At 33.9% G+C, this 19,901-nt stretch overlaps 1 protein-coding gene and 1 non-coding gene across 2 annotated transcripts in view; one reads left to right on the top strand and one right to left on the bottom strand.

Moving 5' to 3' along the window:
• The window catches only part of LOC113498335 (monocarboxylate transporter 10-like), an 85,893-nt gene extending 66,389 nt beyond the window's left edge, over positions 1–19,504 (bottom strand). Inside the window, exons 1-2 of the mRNA XM_026878321.1 lie at positions 18,179–19,504; positions 17,842–18,074 (exon numbers count right to left, since the gene is read on the bottom strand). Of these exons, the coding sequence (XP_026734122.1) occupies positions 17,842–18,074; positions 18,179–18,852 (907 nt within the window). The 5' untranslated portion in view covers positions 18,853–19,504. The remainder of the gene's footprint in view (positions 1–17,841; positions 18,075–18,178) is intronic.
• Positions 13,004–13,075, top strand: Trnaa-cgc. The gene has a single exon. It is a non-coding gene; the product is annotated as a tRNA-Ala (tRNA).
• Positions 19,505–19,901: the final 397 nt, after the last annotated feature.

Here is a 19,901-nt window from a genome sequence, read left to right as displayed (position 1 = left end):
ATCAAATTTGGGAATGATTCATAATTAAATAAAGCGACGGTTTCCTCACGTGCATGTATCGGGATTGCGCCACAACTTTCGGACCCAACCGGAGTCGTTAATCATGAGCTGAGACATATCCGAATTCGACTAGCAACTCTCCCGCATCTAGTACTATCACTCTTTATATCGTTATACTAATTTATTTCTTGCATATTTATTGACGACCTCCGTGGTCGAGTGGCGTACGCACCGGTTTCAAGGTGTCGCTAGCTCTGAGGTCCCGGGTTCGATCCCCGGTCGAGACAATGTAAAAATTCACATTTCTACATTGTCTCGGGTCTGGGTGTTTGTGGTACCTTCGTTGTATCTGAATTCCATAACACAAGTGCTTTAGCAACTTACTTTGGGTTCAGAACAATGTATGTGATGTTGTCCGCATTTATTTATATTTCACACAAACCATCCATCTCAGACAAATTGGTATGAAAAGAAAGAAATAAGATTTTATTAAACAGTAATTAGAGTACACCCGTAGGCGCTTTTCAAATATAACGGAAATGTAGCGTCATCCATTAGTCCGTTTCCGAGTTTGTTGTAACTGAGAGCTCCATTAAATTACTCAACAGATTTAACCAGTGAAAAATTTATTGCATTATTTACTTCCCGAATTTGTAGACAAGTGTTTTACTGAAATTTATTTAACGATTCTGTGATTAAATAAAGTTAAATTAAAATAAAACGTGTGTGTAAATATATAATAAAAGAGAAAACTTGTGTGCGTACTTCATTAAAGTTTAGTTAAATTTTATGCTGTGCGCAAGTGTAAAATTTCGTATTTAACAACTGCGACTAAATTTCAAAGCTCATTTAAATGTCCTCGACGCATCTAAATAACATTAATGAGTTTGCCCAAACATTTGCTTAAGTTTCTTGCTAAATACTAAGTGTACACATGAGATTATAAGTTTTAAGAACGTATCATTTTATTACACTTTACTTTCGGGTAAAGTCAGCAACAAATAATACCAACAAAATCAGATTTATAAAATATTAAATACATTGAATTTAGTTTAATTTAGTTAGCACAACAGGAGCTTTTTTGTATAACATTGTTCCCTGATCACGACAGCAACTCAGTGCATTCGGTTGTAGATAGTAGACTGTACAAAAAATAACATTAGAAACAAAGATCGCTTCTTTACCTCCATAATTTATGAGAACTGAAATATTACTTTTCATGCGTTCCTAACATAATAAGTGAAACAGTGAAGACATACACTAATTACATCATATGTACGTTAGCGTCGTTTGTTGAAGTTCATTAGGAAATGAGTGAGTGAACGACGGTTCTATTTTACTATGAACCCTTAGTTCAAGGTTGTTAGCGATGAGAAAGCGGAACGACGCTACAAGCAAGTAGTGTAATCTCGCTTTAACAATGGCGACAGTCCTACTTTGAAATCTCTCAGTGCAAGCCCTGAACAGCTACTGCCATCAATCTTTCCGGATAAAGCCATAATCACTATATTTGGTATGCGGCTTAGTTGGTGAGCAATTAGTACAAAATCGTATATCTTGCCTTACATAGTTCAAATGAACTCTTAAAAACTAAACCCTTTTCTTGAAGAACTAAATTATTTTTAAGTAATTTTGCGATTTTAAACATACAAATAGGGTTGACTGTCGAACAATCAGAGTTATTACGGCACATGTATTTAAATGTAACTAAAATTATACTGGATTAGCGTTCAATGAATTAAAAAAAGAATCGGCTATGACTAAATATTTAAATGCTTAGCATCAAAACTAGCATATAAACCACGAGGACTTACTAAACTTAAGTCATTGACGTAACAAAATATACCTTCAGAATATACAGCTTACAACATGCAAAAGTGAGTGATAAAGACAACGTTAGCTTTTCAAGAAAGTAGACGTAAAAAGATAACACATACGTATTCAGAAAAATAGAATCCATCGTACTTTACTAAACTTGCAAATGTAAGCACTCATTTTCATACAGTTACTATCAGGCTAACTTTCTTTTATTTCACAAGAGACGTGCAATTTTCGCGAGTGTATTCTTAGCTTATAATTTTCACCTACCATCATTGATTTAAACCGTACTATTGTTGTGAAAGCGAGAAAGCGCAATACTTAATGTAGAGCCATCTCTGTCTTTTGCAACTGTAATAGTAGTGTTTTCAGACGTTGGTTGTAGGCCTCCAGTTCTTGCAATATAAACAAGCAAATATTTACATCCACAGTTGTTTATTTTGTACGTCCTTCGAAGATTATATTTTATTTACTTTTCGAGTTACCCCTTAGAGCTTAATTAAATTTATCTGTTAATTTTCGACATTAACTATTAATGGTCATCGTCGTATCGCAATTTATAACAATACTCAATTTTACGCCTGGGAATTACTTCTCTAACAAATGGTTGCTCTATGACATTATTATGATTCTAGCTGTCTTATGCGTAGCAATAATTCGTTAAGAAATAAGGCTTAAGTATTTTTTGTACTCGTATTGTACATTCTACTGTATTAAGACCAACCTGACAAAGTTTCAGTATAAGCTGTTTATTGGTTTAGGATAATATAAAATACTAGCTTTTCGCCCGCGGCTTCGCCCGCGTCGAGGTCGGTTATATCGCGTTTCCAAGAGATCTCTTCAAAAGTCCGGGATAAAAACTATCCTTTGTTCTTTCTCAAGGTCAACTCTATCTCTGTACCAAATTTCATTAAATCAGTTCAGTGGTTTAGACGTGAAAGCGTAACAGATAAACAGACAGAGTTACTTTCGCATTTATAATATTAGTAGGGATAAACATGTAGGTACACATTCATTTTTGAATCTAATAGATTAATAGCAGCGATAACCCATTGCTAAATTCAAAGGAAATATTGATCACCAGAAGCCAGTAAATAAAGTCCAAAGTCCTATTGTATTAACGTAGCATCAAATTGGTTTAATTCGACCTCATTTTAATTCTTGTTTTACAGTTGAAGCGTATAATTTATTTCGAAGCGTTTCAGGTTTCACTAAACAATGGTAATTTTGTACGTGGTGAGGTAATTTATTTAAGTTAGGTCGTTAATAGTAGCTTTTGGTAGGGTAACTTTTAGTTTAAGATTTTCAGATTGTTGCAGGCAAAATATACTTAGCTTTGGTCAGCTAACACTTTATACGTGTACTGTGTGTTATCTAAGGACTAGGACCGTAGCAATTTTTGAATTGAGAAGGTCAGCAAATAGGAGCAGCAAAAGAAAATGAACAAATCAGAAATACAATAGTCAGAAACAAAGCTTGTGTCAGAACTGCTTTTTATTGGTAATGCTGAACTGGCTAGTACTTCGGGGTAGATTAATTGTTAGTATCTGTAATGTAAAGTATAGTAAGCTCTTTGCTACACAACACGTTCCTGTAGATATGTTTAAAATACACGAGTAATATATTAAACATATGTACATAAAACATTTCCTACTTCCAAGTAATGAAAATACATTTGAAGAGGCATTCCATTTTACCCAGCATTCTCTGAAAAGATGTGAGGAAAGTTGTTATAGCTACCACATTTCACGTACAAGCAACCATTCTTGCCGTATCATGCACAATTCAGGCCGGAATGCAACCCAGAATTTCTTAATAGAGTAACCCTCTAATATGCCTTGAAGATCGAGCTCACTCATTTACGAAGGCGACCGAGAGAACAAATAGTTATGACATACATGCACATAATATATGTATATACATAGATCCGTTTAAGTGCGAATTGGACTTGGGACACTGGGGGTTTTAAATGGGTAACCAATTTATTTTGCATTTATTTATTATTTTGCCTAAATGTATCTGAGGAATTCTATGTGTCGCGAGTCCGCCTTGTACTAGACCTGTTTTATTAGTTTCCAGAAGAAGGCAAAATTACTTGAACAATATATTTCAAGTATCCTTTCTGACGGATTAGACAGATTTTACTTTTTAAACCAGATGTCATCAACAATAATATGGTAAAGTCACAAAGAACCTTTTAAGATTCTCCTATTTGTACGAAACCCTCAGAGTCACGAGTCGGACTTGCATTTGACTGGTTTACATTTTGGATGTTCATTTCGTACGTACAATGCGATGTTTAAAGATCGGACGCCGGTATACTCTGATAGTTCTTCGTTTGGTCTACATTTAACATTGACCAGACTTTCAAAACTATTTTATTATCAAGCTAATAAAATTGGTTTCCTTTCAAACCATGAGTAAGACTATTGTAAGATCACTGGCTTTTTATTTTATTTTTAAATTCAATAACAATAATATTTGGATCTTGAGTGTTTACGAAACGTCCGTAGTTTAGTTATTTGATTAAAAATAGCCTTAGTTACTTTTGCCGATAAAAGATATGTATAAATACTGGTCTATGGAGAGAAGATTATTATTGATCAGATTTCAAATGTTGAAAATAAGAATGACATTTTGGTTGGATGTCACGTGACTCAGATCTGTCAATTTCATACATTTCAGCGTTTTGTCAACGCAAATGATTGCCGAAAATTTACTTATTAGGACACATTTTTAGAAGTTCAAGCGTATTGGCAGTACACTACGAAAAGCTGGATTAGAAGTTTCAACAAGAATCTAGAATACTGTAAATGCGTAAGAATGATAAATATTTTGTTTTGTTATTACTGTTGTCAGATAGAGTCATTAATACTAAATCCGTGTCAGCTCAATATTTATCATCGATTTTTTTAGGACTTGAAATTAATGCCCAAGTAAAGAAGTTTGAGACCTATTGAAATAATCGAAACTTCCTCTCACAAGACTTTCAAGATAAAATTACCGCATTCCAATTGTATTCTACTCTGTAATAGATAGCAGAGTTTCACAAGTCAGAAGTTCCTATAGAAAACTCATCGATCATTGAAATGTTGCCAAATCATTGTTTTAAAGTCGGCTATTCGGCTTTATTTAGGCAAAGTTTTGCAAGCGATTGCGATAAATCAATAGAAAATACAGCTGTTCTAACAATATTTTGTACGGTTAAGAATAGATGGTAAAGTCTCTTGATTTTGAGGCTAGGTCAAGATGAATTGAGGTTTTTACTAAAATAAGTTTTCACATTTCACGGAAGAAAAATAATACTCGGACTTTTTTATCATTACCTATAATATACGATAAAAAACATACTTTTGAATGCACGCAAAACCGAGTGCTCACTGCCACTGTGCGCAAAATACCCCGGGTTCCATTTCTACGTAAAACAAGAATTTTAGAACCAAAAGCGCTTATTTTGAGTCTGGGTGTCTTTGTGCCAGTGCCTTTAATATTTGGAAACATACTGTGACATGTAACAACAGAAATACAACAAACCTCGTAACAACTTTTATTTTTTATTGAAAGAATCATATAATAGTAGGCAAAGTTAAGTATATCAATACACATACAAATAACAATGAACCTATACAGATAGAAACGATGTAGTTTAGTTTACAATGTCTGCAAAAAACAAATCGTTGGAAGCAAGGTCACGGGTACCCTGTTGTCAAAACCAAATGGCTACGTATTATCCTTAGTAATCTATAGCTTATCTTAACATAATGGGCCTTACAGCCATCTTCACAGCTTGAATCTCCTTCAGATTTATACGGAATTATTACAATCCTAAAATATCTATCATTTCCTTTGTCAACTTAAACGACTCTACTTTTATGTAAGATAGATTTTATAAGAGCTTTTTTTTTAAGTTTTAGTGTTGTTTCCACACATAAGGAAAGCCATGTAGGTTTGTGAAATAATAGCTGTTAAGTGTTAACAACAGACACACAAAAGAACTAATACTTATAAATGCTTTGATTTTTTTATAAAGACAAGAGTCTTTATAACAACAGAAGGACGGATTTCTGACGGAAATAAGCTATGTCAGTATAACACTGATGCTACTTCCTAAAAAAAACAGAGAAATATTACCAAACAGACTATATCTTATGTTACACATAATGTTTTCCTAATGTGCAATATACACAAAAGACCAACTAAGCCGTGCTCAATAAATTCAGAGATATACAATGGTGACAGTTAAACAATAGCCAAGTAATCCATTGCGTGTAGGAGTAGATCTTGGCACAGTATTAAGAGCTATTTATTAGCAGCTTGAAATAAGAATGTACTTGTAGAAGCAAGAGGCCGCTACGCCATGCCTATGACTCCGTCTAGCTTACCAATGACAACCAATTATTAAATGATGTAACGGTTTACTCACGTGTATTTATCGGGGTAGCCCGACTAGTTTCGGACCCAACCGGAGTCCTTAATCATGAGCAGTCGCGAGGATCGCGATTCGAATTGGGTCCGAAACTAGTCGGGCTACCCCATCATTTCATAATGTATTATTCTCACGATAGTTACTATCAAAATGACAACCAAGTTTTTTTTTTGGTAAAGCAGGGTAATCACACACTCACACCCACTCCCTCGGGGGAGGAAATAGGGGTAGTATCAGACTTTTACTGACTAAACCTGAACCGCCGCACACCGTGCTACGTCATCCGCGTTTTTGTGTCGGTTTATGGCAAAGTGTTGCAATCCTTCATACAAAACCAATGACAACCACCTAACAAGTTTTCTATGTAAGAGCAATTAGCACTTACACTGCTAGCTAAAACAACAAAAATATACTCAAAGACTTCATAATGCAGGACACATGTCATATAAGTATACAGTTACCAAAATAAAGAGCAAAGCCTGATAACAGAAAAAAAATCTTACTCAAAAAATGATAACACGAAATGCCTAATTAAACATGCATTTAATATCCTGTCTAAGTTTACGACTTTGTAAGTACCGTCTTGAAAAGGTATTCGACGGTTCTTGTAAGTTTTATTTTAAATATCGGCTAAAAGGCTTAATTAGCTCGTAAAGAGGAAATTTAATGTGTCATGTCTTAACATTTTTACATTTCATACCCGATAATGCATACCTACTATAGTACTTCTTACTTCGTAATAGGTAGTTATAAATAAATAAAAGGTAGTTAAAATAGTAGGTAGGTACATTTCGAATGTGGTGATTTGCAATGTCAAGTTTTTTTTTAATAAGCATTGGGATTTCAATCCGCCCTCTTCATTCCCAAATCCGATTATTTTTGTAAATTTACTCTTTACACCTAAAATTCCTTGTTGACGATACCTTTATATTAAAGTCCATTTTATAGGTTGAAGTCTTAAGTAGGAAAGTCGCAATGAGCACCGGCATTACTCAAAGTCGGCGCTACTGGACCAAGTAAGTAATAAAGTAAAGCTCTCTATCTAACACAGGCATCCTACCACCACTATTCAAAGTAATGCTGTTGCATTTGGGGGAAAGAGACGCCACTAGATCATGTAGCGCTCTGTCACGTTTCCGCGTTTATCAAAGTATCAATTCAAGTGAGTATGATAGGTCCCATTAAGATTAGGTAGTCATATATTTATACAATACGGAAGATAACAAAATGAAATAGTAGAACTAAAGATCTTCTTTCATTCACTCGTTCATTGAAAGTACAAATATGATAAAGGCGTAAATTCGTTTTTTCTTCCCACTCAAATTTCTGAAAATTATTGTACAATTTGTTTTGGCAGTTAACAAGGGTCTATGGTTATTTACTTCTGAAAATATTTTCTCTGCGAAATTAACCGCATTTTTTCGGTAAGAAGGTCGTAAGGTTTTATAAGACTGCTTTTCCCGAAAATCCAAGGAAAAATATATTTTAATACGAACGACTCTGTCTGCGATTTGCAATGTCAAATCAAGAAACTTCAGCATAATAAATTTAGTGGATATACTACACAAAAAAACAATTTTCATATTAATTTTTACTTCACCTTTTATGTAGAGCAAACCGAACTTTTTTGTAACACTAAACAAAATGTAACACATCGAAAAAATATCGTCTACGTTTGTGCTAGCCTATCGCCTACAAGGAGTAATAACTCAACTTCCTTTATTGTTATTTGATTCCCAAACCAGATATTATCTTACGAAAAGCCAACATACTGTTTCTGCTATCTTTTTAGTACTTATACCGTTTTGGGTCAAAGTAATTCAAAAGAATATCGTTAGAACATTTTTAGGTAATGTGATCTTTTATTGTGGGATAAAAATACCTGTTTACATTTGGTTGGGCCTAAACTCATTTTTGTTTCCTAGTTTTCTACTTTAGGAATAGTTTTTACTTTCAGACATAAAGCAATAATAGGTACTTTTCTATTTCAACTTTATGTTTTGTAACCTGAATCACTTGATATATTCCATCTTTCCAGATGCTATAAAAAGTTTTCGAACTGTTAAATGGTAAACGTTATCTCAGAAACTCAAAGCTTTAGTAGGTTCGATAAATGTTCCGTTCACATAACTTGTCCTAGTTAGATTTGCAGAAACGTGACGTTGAAGAGTCATACAATAACTGTCAAAGAAAACACCAATATGAACATAGTCTTATCGAAAAAAGTACGGATCTTATCTTTAGAAATGGTAAAAAGTATATGGGTAGGTTCAAGTAAGTTCCCAAATTGCTACCAGGAAAAAAGCAACATGTACATTCTGTATGGTATTCTTAAAAAAGAACGCGTAATGAATAAATCAAACTTATTATGAGTACAGCAATAAAATGGCGGGCAATAGTACTGTTCCAGCCGTAAAACGATTACTGGCATGTAGTTTTTGGCACGTCTCGTACAGGTAAACGACCGACATACGTGATGGTATTCTATGATAATATGTATTGATATGCCTTAATATCTTTTGTAACTGGATGTTAAGTTGTAGCACAGAATAATTATAAGAGGTATTGGTTCCTACATTATGATTGACCGATTACTAATTTCTTTTTTAATTTAACCCCTCAAGGAAAAGGAGAAGGGATCTAAGCCCATACAGCCATAACATTTCAGAAGATTAACAATTATTTTCGCGGGCAAACAACGGCACAGATAACATTATTAGTAGATAGTCAATGTTCGACTTTCGAATCGTTCTAATGCAAATAAAAAAATGTTTGAATAAAGAACACCAAATGCCGCGTTGCCTTTGCTCATATTTGTTTTACTTTTTTGTGCGTTATTTAATATTACATATTTACTTTTGTTTTTTTATGACATTAAAAATATTAATGCATTTTGCAGGTTTACAGTATTATCGTTTACTGAAAAAAGAAAGCATATTTGCTAGCCTAGGATTCGCAATTAAAATAAATACATGCACTGTACAAAAATAGTATTTTATGTGATGTGGGATTTTAGGTACTAAAGTCTACAAGTTATGTTCACGAAATTTATAATTCACTGTATACTGGATAACTTTATAAATTTTTTATTAAACGTTATTTTGACGTTTAGATACACTAAAAGAGTATCATATTGCTAAAGTAAGTTGGTGCAAAGAATTCAGGAGACACATAGATATTTTAAACCCTGTTTGTACTTCTTCAGAGATACATCCATGTTATATTATGAAATGCAGCAGCAATTATAATTAATGAAGCAATTATTAACTTTCAACGAGAGATGTAACGTCGAAATCATTCAATCAAAATGATGACATACTGTAGCACAACCAGTCGTGTTTTCTGACAACAAATCGAACGAAAAAAAAAATATTTTACACAATAAGTAAAAAACACCCCGAGCACGTTCTTAATATCAGAAACAAACAGTAATGCCTCAATATTGGTATTTTGATTTATGTTCTTCGACGCGGATCCCCTTGTGAATAGTGTTCGCGTAAAATGACATAATACTGACGTTATAGGCTAGTGACGTCATTATCGAATAATTTACAATTGAACGGGTAATTAAACGGCTGCTGCACTGTTATCGTGTCTGCATGATGAGAATTTTATGTAACTTTTTTACCTAAAATGAATGAGGTCCGGCCATGTTTAAAGACTTTTTTTTATGGAAACCTTCTTTGAAATAAGAATTAAATGGATAATGGATAATAAAAACCAGTCAAGTGAGGTTTGGACTCGCTACACTGAAAGTTCCGTGGGGGAAAGTAAAATAGGCTAAAGAAACATACATTTGTAAATAACTCTCATCACTCATCAAAATTATCATTACTCCGCGCTGTATCGATGATGACTATTATATTTTATCATTGGGAGTTACAGCAGCAATATAAATTTATCTGGGATTTTTTTTGCTGTTTTGCTATAACAGTTAATACTGGTCACAAACGGATGGACAGACACCGGAATCGAGAAGAAAAATATGTTATTTTTTGTTCGTATCCATAATATTGTATTACGAATTTCAGTTAAATTGAAATTAAACATATTATGAAGACACAAAACATAAAAATTCAGTGAAGCAATTATTTCAGTTCCTGTAAGTTTCTTGTTGCTGGGCTATTAATTAAATGTAAGGGGTGGACAGAATTTGCATGAATATGCTATTTTAACTGGCAGTGAGACAATTATGACGTAATGCAATTGTGTATCGTGGCTGCCTAACAACGTAACCGAGTTGAATGACGTAGATACCAACAAATTGCATACAACGAGTTAATTTATAGCTTCTAATATTTTATATTGGAAATTCAGGCTGGTTTATTATGATTTAAGTGTGTTAAAAATTAAAAATAATTGGTTTTGATACTAATTTACTGTAATAGAAAGTGCTGGCCTTGTTGGAAGAGTTGTTCCAACATTGTTGGAAGAGGCTGGACTGTTGAGCCGGTATGGCACAAGTTACCACCATTGATCATCACGCATATTTACTTCTGTGTTATTTGATGTATCTTGATGCAAAATAAAAGACTGTGAAGGTCATTGCTTTTCCAGTAGGTCGAAAATATATAAAAGAAAATTGCATCCTTGTTCTGAAGAAAATTTTCGTGTAATATATCCAGATTTATTTCACAATGTAGAATTTAAAAATGAATAAATGCTTTATTTTCTAATGATATGTACAACCATTAGTTGATACTTAAAATCTCTCTCTATAAACTTGTTCCTGCTAGCTATAAGCATCTAAAACTTTATGCGTGAACGTAACTTTCCTTTATCAGAATTCAAGCGATCTTTCCTGTATTGAAGAGATGCGAAAATTATGCAAAGTTTAAACCATTACTGCAACGTCAGCTTATAAAATAACTTGGGTCACAAACAACGGTTTTAGTGGTCTATGTTAAAGCTAAAGAAAATGACATTCGATAAATAAAGATTTGTATAACATTTGCTACTTAGAGCTGTAGAAATTGGTTAGGGTATTTTTTTTCCTTTAAATCCATAGTGTATTATATTAGTGATTCAAAGTCAAGTGACGATAGCAATCAATAAGAAAATACACAGACTTAAAAACAAAACACTACACAAGGAAGTTATATAAGAAGTTTGCTTTTTCATTTGCAGAAAAGCGTGACAAAATATTAACAAAAAAATTTACTTCCTTGAAACAAACCATATCTTTGTACATGAGTGGATATGAAAGTTTTTATTGACAACAGGACAAAGTGGAATGATATAATCCGAAAGATGACGTTAACAAAAGCTAGAATATATCCAGCCAGACGTAAAAAGGTCCTTTCTTCTTTACAAATTGTTATAATATAACTTACGACATAAAACCTAGTTTTTTACTTCGAAATCATGTGTGTTACGAAGACGAAATTTATATGTCGCCTATTTTTAGAGTTGGTTTGAAAATCGAAGATTGTAGACACTAACCTGCAGTGCCATTTTACCCATGCTTTATCCATAAGTGTACCGTACTCATCCCAGTACTTCACATACTTTATTGATAGGTCTTTTTCCCTATCTATCTTTTTAATCCTTAAAGCTGCATGGCAAATAATATATTTCGAATTCATTTTTTTTTTTTACGACCTTTTCAAAAGTAATGTCTCAGAGTCAAAGATTGCCAAAAATGTGTTTCATTATTCAGGTGTTTTCGGCCATTGTGCCTAATTCTTTGTTACGAAGGAGGGCAGAAATAACCTGAAGCTTTGTCATTACGAAATTGGCCGAAACGAAGAGAAATTGTGTCTGAATGATCGTCAATCATAATGTAGTTGATTTGATTGGTTCAGTAGCTTTGCATTAAACCGCAGTTTCAGGTATTTTGCAGCTAGACACAGGGAAATAAGTTGTCCGACAAGCTTTTGTGTGATTTATCAGTAGTTTACAGGATTTGGAATATGGTATATAAACGGTTATTGCTTTGAATGAAACTTACTCGCCATATAAAAACAAAACTTCCGCACTTATTAGCTTTTTTTCTGTGTCACATACACAGAATCGCTCAAAAATTGATATGTCACTTGTGTTGAGTAAAATAAGATTATTTTATTTCTAAAATAATTTTTCTGAATTTGCATTAAAAACAAGGACAATAGGACTAAAACTAAATAAGTGTCTAAACATTTCTTCTTCAAACTTCACATGAGTTGAAGGCAAGTAATAAATGCTTTAAAATATAACGGAGTTATCGACTGCAGTTTGCTAGTGACCTTGCGCGTAACACGGTTATGTTGCCATGAGTTTAATAAAACTGGAGTTCATTTTACTACGAGTGTAGCCGAGAAGCAAATACATATAATGATATGAATCATAATATTTTATTGTAATGCCCTTTTTACTATTTAGTATATGTATATAAAAAATCACCTACCTAGAAATAACGAAATCAATAAAACAAGTCGAAACAACACAGTCAAAATTAGAATGAAATATTTTGCAGCAAACGTTGTTTTGCCTAATAAATTATTTTTAGTTGTATGTATTTTTTAATGCCACATTATAAAAACATAAAACCTAAAAATTTCTTTTTTACTGTAACGCTTAGGAGTATGAAAAATAGATGTTAGTAATAGATTCTTAGACCTACTGAATACGCATATAAAATTTGATAAAAATCGGTAAATCCGTTTCGGAGGATTACGGTAACTAACATCGTGACACGGGAATTTTATATATTAGACTTAATAACACCGGCAAGTATGAACAGTGACTGTTATGGACACTAATTTCAATTTATTACGTACAGGGGATGTAACTCAGTGGTAGAGTGTCTGCTTCGCATGCTGAAAGTCCTGGGTTCAAATCCCAGCATCTCCATCTACTTTAACGCAAGCTTTTGCTATTTTATATTGAATTTTCATTTTTTTTTAGTAAATTTCACTTGCTAATGTTATTTTTTGCTTACCTATCTTATTTTGTAGGTTCAATTTAAAAGGCGGCAAAAGTGGAGTTATTTTCAACAGAGATTTGCATGTGACACAGAAGAGAGGGCCCTTATAACAATGGAGATTCGTAGGTATGACTTATGGCATTTTATGGAACTTTTATGGTCCTGTTGTGAAACATTAATTAATTTATAAAGTTTTAATATTATGCAGGTACCTACCTCATTGTACTCGTAGCAACTAGGCAAATGGTATGGTTCAAGTATTTTTTCTAGACTCAACATAAAATTACTATGTAACTCAAACTCAATCTTTAAAATGAATTCTCGTGAACGTTAGTCAAGAAAATTTAAATGCTTTTAAAACTTTAATCCTCGAGTGTGTATGTTTTGGTTCAACATCTTTTTTTATTTTGGAATAAATAAAATTTGATGATTGATTAAAAATAAGAACAGGAATTGAATAGTATCAGTAATACATGATTAATGTCTGAGCTATAATATCAAAGTCCTGTAATAGCAACATTTTACCCAATAAGCTATGTTGATCCTATTTTCCTTTCAGACATTGAAACTGAAATGTTCCCAGTTTGTAGCATAAAATGCTATTATGTACTTCAATAAACTGAGTTATATAATATACATTTGATTATTTAATAACGTGCACTCTAATACTTCCAATAGAAACCGGAGTCCTTAATCATGAGCTGACGTGGCGGCGAAGTCGCAAGTCAAAAAAACCGATAACAAAAAAAGCCGTTTGGACGTGAAGAAGTAACAAACATACACACACACTCATAAACTTTCGCCTTTATAATATTAGTGGTATTATCAAGTAAAGTTTATATTGGATGTACAAAATTTATATAGATTTCTGTTTTGTGGAACTTTTTTGTGAACGTAAAATTAAAAAACAAACTTTGAAAAAGTTGTTCCTTACCATGCACAGTAAAGGTATTGGAAATTTGACTGATGTGTGTAAAATCAAAAAAAGTTTTTTACATCCAGAATTTGTTTACGATTTGTCACACACCTAAACATTTACCATGTTATCCAATTTTCTTATGGAGAACAGGAAATTAGTTTCTTTCAAAAAGTTGATGCTAAACAAAATTAATACTTGAAAATGATTATATCTGAGATATATTTTAAATAATAAAAAGTGAAAAGTCAAACAAAATTTAGGTTAAATTACATTTGGAGTAACTTTTTACCCTTTAAACAATTAGCGTTCTATATTCTTCTTCTTCTTCTTCATCAGCCTATCGCAGTCCACTGCTGAACATAGGCCTCTCCAAGTGCACGCCACTGAGATCGTTCTATATTATATTCCGTTAATCTGGTCTTGATGTAATTTGCCATAAATTTCATTAACTAACATATCTACATCCTCCGCAATAATAAGATCAGAAGCCCATAGCTTTCATTTCAACGAAACATTATTAAATTGTTATAAAACTAAGAAGTTCAGACGATACGAATATTAAGATTGAAATGCAAAAAAATCACGCACGGACATATTCACATAAATTATGATGACTATTAAACTAATTTCTCTTTGACCGATGAATATCAAAGGCAATTGAATCCAAAGATCTTTTTTTCATTACAATTTTAAATATGTGATATTTTATTTTTATCTCGATTCCAAGTAACAGTCACGTTATTCGTCGTGTCTTTAAAATATTTCATTTTCAATTTCGTGTTTTTTTTATTCCCAAGCTTATGTCTGCAGACCAGACTACGAAGTAGTACCGCATTCGCCCACGCTGGCTTTACGTCGAGTTTTCTTTGAATGCAATTGTGAACTGGGACCTACCAACACTCCTAAAAGGACGACTATTGTTATGGTAGAAGCGAGAAAGCAAGTGATGCATGGAGCGTTGTCTCACTTCTACACTGACAACAGAGCTGCTTTGACACGTTGCATGTAGACCCCCTGTACTCTATAAATAAAAAGAACGTATGTATGAGTGCCCACGCTAGATTTTTCCTCTGTCGTGGTTTTGCAGATAGGTTTTTGTGCGCAGATGGTATTAAAACTCGAATGAATTTTTGAATAGCTATGCAAAGAAATTTGTTCCGTTGGCTGCGTGTTAATAAGAGTTTTATTTTCTGTATCCAAACAAATGTATCCACTCTTGGGACGGAGAACTTTTGACATCATATTATGAGAGAAGCGAATACAACAAATGTTATTCCTTTGTGTGTTGTCAATATTTTGGAATATTAGATGATATTATAAATATGAAAGTACTTTTGTTTGTTACCCTGCGCAGCCAAACTACACAACCAATTCTGATACAGTTATACAACTTGCTATAATTTTAAAGAATGCAACCAAGCCAAGTCGCAATAACCACCATCTTTAACTATTCAAACAAATCTGCGTACAAAAGCCTGTAAATTACGTGCCTTACAAAAAATTACCCAAACACGAAACTGAGGCATTTAGATTGGCGCATTCACGTCAAGGAAAAGAGCTCTATATCTCGTGATCTGCTATGTCAGGGCGGATCAAGGGAAGCTGTCTGAATCCCGTCCAACTTCTGTGAGAGCCCATTAAGAAACGTTACATGATAAATTAGTCGCTACTTCATTAATCTTTTTATGTGCGTTTTAGCTCTTCTTTTTTAATTCTCTTGTGGTGTGTGATTTAATGTTTGCATTTGTAAAATAAGGAAAATTGAGTTATACGTCGGTGTTTTTGGCTTAGGTTTTGTAATCGTGATGACGCTTTAAAAATGTTATAGTGGAATACCATTAAATAACAGACAAATAACAAACTTAAAATTCTTCATATTTCATTTCATGTTAGAAAAATAGTTCTTTGAGTTGTTTTCACTCTGTTTAAGCTGAATTAACAAAATTTGTGTTTAGAAGAAATTTATGCTTTCGTGGAGGCCTTTCAATTCAATAATTATGTACATAACACAGAATTCTTTTGCCATTTACTGATTGCATTTTTTCTGGGTAAATGCATTTTTGGCTACAAAATGAAAATATTCAATTTAAAAAAAAAAAAAAAAACGTTTATTTGATAAAATCAATCGGAATATAAGTTAAGAAGAAATCTTGGGAGTAATATTTTGTCATCACTGTGCAGTAGCACAAAAAGTATAAACATAATTTTCGTAAAAAGGTGAGCTTATAATCGTAACTTTATTTACAAAAACCCTTTTCAAGACGTCTTTTTTATTACCCGCCATTTTGTTCACACCTCTCGAAAAAGTTTACTTTGTTGCGACTAATTTAATTTATAACAGTTAAACCTTGCCATTTTAAAACAACCTTTGTAACCGACTGCTTTAGAAGCAGCGTCACGTTTAAAAAAATTGTGCTACTAAATTGATAGATTAAAAAAATCTATCCCACGTTTTTAAATGTCCATTCAAAATTTATCAAAATCGGTCCAGCCATATTTATAGTTGTTAATTGCATTGTCATCGGGTTTGAAGCTACCCGGAAAATTTGAGCCTGCCAGCTTATTGGCAAGTGCCTCCAAATTTAGTTGCAAAAATCCAACCGGAAGGATAAACAAACAAACAAGAAAGAGAGCGTATAATGAGTTGTGGTCTACCTTACATTAGTTCAACCAACTCCCCTCACTCCTCTCTCCGATGAATTCCAGATTCCACCATAACTTTCTTTCAACTATTCAAATTGCAATTTACAAGGAACTCGCTTATACAGGAGCTTGCTGCCCACGCGTTGCTCCCTTGAGAGGTCTCCAAGGATTTCACAACTGAACTGTGTTGTTCTTCAATTTATAGGAACTCCTTTTCAAGTTACATTTTCCATATACTCATGTCACAAGAAATTTCTAGGATCTATTTTAACATGTTACAGTTTTGACTACGTGATGGTGTATCATTTATTTATGTCTATGTAAGCGCTAAAATTGACTAAGGACCGATTGTTCTATCATCAGCTAACTTCTATAATCAATATCACTTAATTTGTCGAACAGGAATGACGTATCAACGAATTTCAGCTATAATTGTAAAAATGTCACTTGTAAATAGCTGTTCTGTTAATAACTAAAAGCTTGGCGACATACTCAACAAAATATTTCAGGTTAATTTCTAAGTACTTCTAGTCTATCATAAACTGATTCTGAAATAACATGTTAAATTTCAATAAAAAAAGAACTTTGAGAAATGCCTCTTCGAATAATAATCTATTTGCTGAAATATGGTGAAAGAACTTACATTGTTTAACACAAAGTACAATAGGTAGATAATATTTTGAGATGGGTTCGGATCTATTGAAAGTGTTAGTCATCACTGTCAGTGGTACTAAACGTACCGCGAGGCGTACGGTTCGATGACTGACGTACATCAATCTTTATATCCCAGCATATTTTCACAACGCGTTACAAACGATATTATTATAATAAGTAACGAGGCAATATATGTTTCCTAAAATATTTTCGCTAGTGATTTAGGTCCAATACCTCTTTTCAACGTACGTTTATTTATAAACAACAAATTTATTTTTGGTGTAATAAATCATTAACATCATAGGATAACATTTATGGGGATCAAGCGAAATATATTTACTAGATCGTTGTGGTAATAAACCAGTACGTGTGAATTATATTCATTTATTTTTAGAAAAACGTCTGAAACCTTTTTTATACCTATATTTAGGCATTGTGGATAGAATTTATAGCATGGTATATTATATAAACACTTACCATGAGTATACAAAGGAGATACATGATACTTGATAGCAGCCGTGCAGGCTATGGGTCCCGGGCCACCGCCAAGCTGCAGGCCGTGGGAGAGTACTTGCACGATAGTGCCGACTACGGTAATGGTCCATCCCCAACCACCCTCGGGGTAGTAGCGACGGGCTAGCGTGAGCGCCGCACGCGCCCGCAGAGCCGCCGCCGTCTCCGCGCCCACAGTCGCGCCAGCACTCGCACACCTACCGCACCAAAACACTTTAAACACCAATAACAGAACACATCCACTGGCTCCTAACCAGTAGGCAGAACCATAAAAACCATATATAACAAACACTGCACTAACCGACGAAACTGAGCCACTTCACGTGCCGCTTCATAGCCTACACTTTTGGAGCGACCCCGCTCCCGGTTCTTGTTGCACTTGTTTGGTTGAGTGAACCGTTTGCTACTAACTCCACACGTGCACAACCAGTCATCGGATTGTAGTCTTTGAGCAGATTGGTATTTCGGCACATATCTTTCCTGACAGTCACATTCTGGAGTTCTCCACGACAACAGTCGCTGCAGCAGCGATCGTCGCCGGTGTACTGGATTCTTGCCACACTCACTAGTTCCTGCTTGGCCCGTATCCAGCAGAAATGATGGACATCGATTGCTATTAGTAGGTTCGACCGTAACACGTCGGCTTTCGTATGATATTTTCCTTCTCTCATCCCTTCCATGGCATGCAAAAGTTTTATCCCTAATAAAACTTTGTGTAACGTAATCGTTTCTATCTTCAGCCCGACTTTGTTGCTCGTTTTTTGGTCCGAATCCATTTTTTATTTTCTTGACATCCGTGTGTAGGGATTTCCAAGTGGCGATAACTTCGTCGCGTGCGGGTGCGTCACAAATATTAGGGCTGGTGTTGGAGTCGGGTATTCTGTCCACCGGCCGCGCGTTGTCGGGGTCTGATAGGACAGGCGCCGCCCGTAGTCGCGTGGGCAAGCTGTCAGACCGGCGAAGCGTCATTGTCATTTAGATTTAGTGGTCTCATTTTTGAAGTAGCAACAACCGTGTACATCTATTTTTATTTTATTTTCTCATAATAATAGTTTAGCCGTTGTGTATCTGTAACAAAGAAAAAATGTTATAGTGAGCAAAATAGGATAATGTGCCAAAAATATTAGTTGGCTAAGAAAGTAACAACTTTTTGAGAGATCTCAACTTTGGCTACAGTGATATGGTCTATGATAACGACTTTGTAGCCTCATTTTCGAAGTAAATGACATGAATTAGAAGAGAAATGAGCATTTTCCTTCCGTAGCGTGAGAACCAAAACGTTACGTAAAAGGTCTTTTAGTGAGGTAAAATAATACTTGGCTATTAATATTCGGATGAAATATTCATAAATTTACTAAATGTTATGTAAATAAGGATTTAGGAAGTGGAAGGCAATAGGCCGAGATCTAAAAGAGATTTGCGAATGTTAAACATTTATGTATTCAAAGTGATCTTAAGATGATTAATGATGCTAGCCGGTTTATTCAATATTATTGTGAACAATAGAACTTGTGACAATCGTAGGTACTACATTATTGGGTTTGTCTTAATTCTGAACGCTAAGTCACACCTATAGACGTTGACACGAATTACGAATTAAAACAAACAAAACCGATATTAAGACATTTTAAGATTAATTCCAGAAAAACTAAACGACGAGGGTAATGTACTACGAACAAGATTACCGCCATTGTCTTTTTCCAAACAATTAAAGCAATAATTTGTGAGCGATAGTGATCCTTCCAGTATTAATAGCTGAAGAAAAACGTTGATTCAAAACTGCGAGTGTTTTTAAATGTTCAACTTTATAGCTGACTCTGATGTGGTTGATTTTATCTCTAAATAAATCTTTGGCACTAACCACTGCTATCGTTACAGAATGCTTAAATGTGGAAAACGAAATAAAATGAACATTAAGAAAACTTGTGCTAAAAGTTTCCACTTCGAAGTTATGATACGAGATGGAACAGCTTTTGTAGTTTTTTGAGGCTTCGATTACTCTGGCAAATTTTCAATAATCAAAA

The sequence above is a fragment of the Trichoplusia ni genome, chromosome 10 (genome assembly GCF_003590095.1).
Source record: "Trichoplusia ni isolate ovarian cell line Hi5 chromosome 10, tn1, whole genome shotgun sequence".
Classification (NCBI taxonomy): domain Eukaryota; kingdom Metazoa; phylum Arthropoda; class Insecta; order Lepidoptera; family Noctuidae; genus Trichoplusia; species Trichoplusia ni.
The sequence above is the reverse complement of the archived record's forward strand: the minus strand, read 5'-3'. Positions and strand labels throughout refer to the sequence as shown.